Source organism: Hydractinia symbiolongicarpus, chromosome 1 (assembly GCF_029227915.1).
Source record: "Hydractinia symbiolongicarpus strain clone_291-10 chromosome 1, HSymV2.1, whole genome shotgun sequence".
Taxonomy (NCBI): Eukaryota; Metazoa; Cnidaria; class Hydrozoa; order Anthoathecata; family Hydractiniidae; genus Hydractinia; species Hydractinia symbiolongicarpus.
The window spans coordinates 15081551-15086539 of record NC_079875.1 but is presented as its reverse complement, the minus strand read 5'-3'; the positions used below and the strand labels follow the sequence as shown (position 1 = coordinate 15086539).

At 31.1% G+C, this 4989-nt stretch overlaps 1 protein-coding gene across 1 annotated transcript; it reads right to left on the bottom strand.

Moving 5' to 3' along the window:
- Window positions 1–775: 775 nt before the first annotated feature.
- LOC130642042 (uncharacterized) lies at window positions 776–4633 on the bottom strand. The gene is made up of 2 exons (XM_057449114.1): window positions 4474–4633; window positions 776–4092 (listed from the first exon to the last, which is right to left on the bottom strand). Exon 2 carries the CDS (start codon window positions 4086–4088, stop codon window positions 3039–3041), a length of 1050 nt encoding a protein of 349 aa, XP_057305097.1. The 5' UTR covers window positions 4089–4092; window positions 4474–4633; the 3' UTR covers window positions 776–3038.
- Between the last annotated feature and the right edge of the window lie 356 nt (window positions 4634–4989).

The window sequence follows — 4989 nt, the reverse complement described above, 5'->3', positions numbered from 1 at the left end:
GTCAAAAAATAAAAATAAAAACACTGATCAACAATTTGGAATTCTTGTATTTTAAAAGTGTCTATTTCTTAAAGGTCTTTCAGTTGAAGAATTGATTTAATTTATTTATTTTAACAAGACAAGTATTTTTATGGATACTGTGCAGGAGAGATCCTTGACAATATTGATTTCAATAAAAAGCGTCATTCGTCGCTCTTACAGATTATTGACCATCATTTTAATTTTTTTGATTATTTGCCCTCTCATCCTGTACGCAAGTCACCAAACCAACAATATTACCTCCTGTGCGTGGGAGTTTAAATTCTATATTTTGTAAACAAGTGAGTGTAAACGTGATTAATGTCACCAGTTAAAAATGTAAACAACATTCTTAATATTTTCCAAACTCATAATACTTTTAATGACGTTGCGATATAAAAATACATCTGTTTATAGAAGTGTCACCATATTTTAAAACTGTCACAACGCAAAGATCTATGTAGACATTGTGAAAGATTTTTTTATTTCCTGAAAAACAATTAACTCAAAATTAACTCCCAGTGAACATAGGGGCGTTGGAAAAGTTACTAGCTACCTCGTGCTAGAAATACACGAATTGAAAATTCTCGAAATATATGCGACAGACACGATCACTTTTTCTATCTTACGGTTGTTCTCCATGGCTGACTAGGTATCTTTAGTTTACTAAGTGCCACTCTCTTTACTTTTGTTTTGTTTTACTCTCTCCGTTATAAAATAAAATGATTAAATTTCCAAAACTGGTGGTTGAGAGTAGTCTGAATTGAGTTTCAGTGTTGTCAGAACACTGTTGCATCAATCGCACTCAAGTTGCCAACCATGGACCATTCTGAAGCTCTCACAGACAAGTATCAATGTTCCTAGAACGAAACATATCTTTTACTGTACGTCTGTAGCGCTTGAAGACCACTCTATCAACCAGATAGATAATCTTCACGATAATAATTACATGGATTTTGCCTCAGACCTTCCCAGGAGATTAACTCTCCTTAGATGCACTTCAACCACGTTAACTTTAACTGCCTCAGCTAACTTTAAGGTTTGCTAATTTTAGAAAATCTCTGCTTGTGGCTAGAGGTAACTAGGCGACGATTTAAGCTTTTTATTTCGGTACTACTTAAACACGGTGGCAAGTTTTGAGCCCGAATACGGCTTTTAAATTTAAAAAGAGGCTCTTCAATTTTGGCGGTACACAAAATCCAGAGTTTTTTCTCAAAATGATCCTTCCTGCAGCATACTACAATATCGATATCTGAATTCAAGTCAGGGAGAAACATTTATGACATTAAATTAACAAAAATACTGATGCTAATTGAGACAATGGATTTAACACGAAACTTTCAGAAAAAGAATATTGAAAAGATACGTAAGAATTATATTAGTTAAAAAATTAAAAGCCAATGTTATGAAATTTGTGTACTGTTGACAATTAACCCTATTCGGGCTGGACCTGTACAAAGCCGCAAGAAAGGGGAAGGGGTGCTAACATCTCTCCTCTTTTTCCTCACAAAATCTAGCTTGATTTAAAAAAAGCACCTTATGGTTGATTTTTAACGACGTAACAGAAAAATGGCAGCAAAAACATTTCTCGCTTGCGTCAGCAACGCAAGCAAAGAGTTTTTGCTGCCTTTTTTGAACGTTCAAGATGGTAGCTTGATTGCTACCTCGTGCTAGAAATACAGAAATCTTAATTACTCGGATTATATGCGACAGACATGGCCGTGGAGTTCTCCATGGCTACCGACTAGTGAAATATATATAGCTAACAATTTGACTTTCTTTCTTCTTACAGCAACTGCAAGATTACATATTACTTCCTAATATTACTGTTTAATCCTGAAAATGAAATTTAAATCCTCCCTTTGAAACTATAACTACTTGTGATATTTGATATCAAAACATTGTCTTAAGAAAGTAATTTCCAACACTTACTACAACACTAAAAACTTTTTTTCCAATTTGACTGTTGTTTCTGACATCAACAAAGTGATTTCCGGTTCAGCTATTAATGGGATAAACAATTACACATTTTTCAAAAACGTTTTAAAATTATTGGGGACAAAGATTTAGGACATTTTTTAAAGTTTGCATAAATTATAGACTTGCTAATAATTGGTTGTCGGCGGAAATGCGATTCTGTATCTGCAAAATTACTAGTTGTACTCTCTAACACGCCATGATTACAGAATAATCCACATCAGTTTCCATTAATTTCTGAAAAAAGAGTCGTGCTGATGTCAGCAAAAATTAACACTCTAATCGGATTTTACAAAATATCCTAAGGCCTAATTCTGCTAGTCCCATTCTGTGCTCTTTGTGCTTTCCACAATTCCTGTATCACAGAATGATCTGCTCCACAGCCCAGAGAGGTCTAAAAATTGGTGAACTAAAGCATCAAGGAAGCCGTTTCTTTACAAGTAATATCTACTTATATATAAACGCCTTTCTTAATGCTTTGTTGTGGTTATAAACGTTGCAATTTCGTCCCCCTTTTCACTAATTTATGTCCCTCGTTGTAGGCCATCAAACTATTTTTTAATTAATTTTCTTATAAAATTTATCTGGGATCATTTAATTATAGAAGTCGTTTTAGGCTTACTTTTATTATATTTTGATGGTGGATGCTTATTCAATTGTGATTATTTTGAAAAATGGGACATAGGCTTGTAATTCAACCAAAGGTAGTCTCTTAAATATATGTTAATAGACATAATCGTTTAAAAGAGAAGGAAGATGGGGTTTTTAAATCGTAAATTAAGGTATAGCAAAATGCTTTAGCTATTAATATTACAGTATTAATTAAAAAAAACCTTAAACAAGTATACTAAGGTGTTTTTTAAATTTTGTTAGTAAACATGTGTGAAAATTTGTAATTAAATGATTCTGTACTGATAAACATTTATTATTGAAAAAGGTTTTTTTAATTTAGCAAGCTGTAAAAACCTGTTGAAGTTAAATATTAAAAAAGATGTTTGTGTATTTTTATTTTTATTTTTCACAATTATAAATAAAACAATTACTTAGAAAAACTTCATGTTTTTTGTATTTTCGTACCGATGCAGAGCTGACAACTCAGTAATATCAGCATAACCATTCAATTCTTCTATTTCCCAGTAAACTGGTTCTGGTTGTTTTCGTGGTGAGAGTAGCTCATCTTCATGTACAATTAGTCCGTAGATGTATTGTGTTTGTTGTTCCTGTTGTTGTTGTTGTTGTTCCGGTTGTTGTTGTTGTTGCTTTTGTCGTTGTTGTTGCTGTTGTTCTAATTTTAGTTTTTTATATTTCAATAAAAAAATCATAACTACAACACATATTAAAAATACACTTGTGGTTAAAATAATTGCAGTTTGATTGTTGGATACAGTGGGGGAATTTTTTAATACTGCATGGTGATTCTTACAGGGTGTTGTAATGTTTTCGCATTTAGATATATTTTTATCTGCCATCATTGTGTCGATGCACACTCTGTATCTTGTACATTCTTGAAGGATAAGTTCTCTTGTACAGTTACCATTTCTGCAGCTCCTCTCGGATGCTACTTTATATGGCATGTGCACAACACTTCCTTCCCTAATGATAATATACTGGTCTTTGTATTTAGTATGTATTGAGTTCTTCCAGTTTAGACGTACTTTGTTGTGACTGATATTAATAATTTTGAACGTTTTTACAGCTTTTGTTATGCAGTTTGAAAAAGAATACATATGTATCCATTTTTTGTGATATGTTTGTGTTTTGTTAATGTTGTTAATTTTTATTCTCATAGTGTACATTCCATGATTTGTGGACCAGCTTTTCATTTCGCATTGTGCATATTTAACTTTGTGTATATGGCAGTGCTGCACCTGGTGCCACCTTCTTTTCCTATGTTTTCTGTAAGCAAGCTCTATGCAGTTCTGAGATTTGTGATTGTTGCATAAATTTGAGTTTTTTGCAGTAGGTATCTTGATATTTAAAATAATGGTGTGGTTTTTATTAAGAAAACATGTCCAATCCAATTTCTGAGTTGTGGTAATGATATTTAAATTAAACATAAACAGGTACAACAGATTGATTGCATGAATTTTCATGTTTCTAAAAATAAGAGTTTTACTGAAATGATGAAGAATTTCAATTTCCTGCTGAAAATATATATCATATATCACATTTTGTATTTTATGTCTTATGTTGTATGTATGCACTTCCTGTTTATAAAAGTATTAAACTCATTTACTGTAAAAATTAAAAATCCAAAAGTTGAATAATAAAGATAACAGATAAAATGGAATAGGCGGGCAAAATTAAATCTTCGTAATATAGCGAAATCTTACAGTTGTGAATTATATTATCATGATGTTAAGGGTTTTCAACATGTAGGACAAGTTACTCAAAACAATAGAGGGAAGCATAACTGTTCATGAATTTTATTTTTTTGTTTAATATACCATCATTTTCACATACTGTTGACATACATACCTAAATCTGTTCACATAGTCCCTCTTGTTGTTGTTTGTGTTTTTTTGTTTGCGTTTTATGTTCTGCTTTATATATCTTGTAACGTATAGTTTTCCACTTGTCTTTTGCTTTCTTTTATCTTTCTCCAATAACTTAAATGTGATTGTGCATTGTGCTAACTATACAAAAATTTGCATTGTTTTTTTTATTCAACGTTGATTTAATTGTTTTAATTGCTCTTTTTTTTAATGAAAAGTGTTTGTATCCTGGATACAACTTATCGCCCTTATGTATTTTAAAAAGATTTTAAAGCTCTTTAAAAATCTAAAAAAATTAAATCCTTAACATTTAAATACTTCATGTTGTGAATATTTTCTTAGGAACAAAAAAAGTGTTTTAAAAGTATTTTGTCTTCCAACGCACAGATTAATTTTTTTTGTGATTATTTTATTTTTATACCTTAAAAACATGGATCTTTATTTACTTACATAATTTTTATTATGCAATATATAATTTTCAACCCTTATTAGGAAAGGA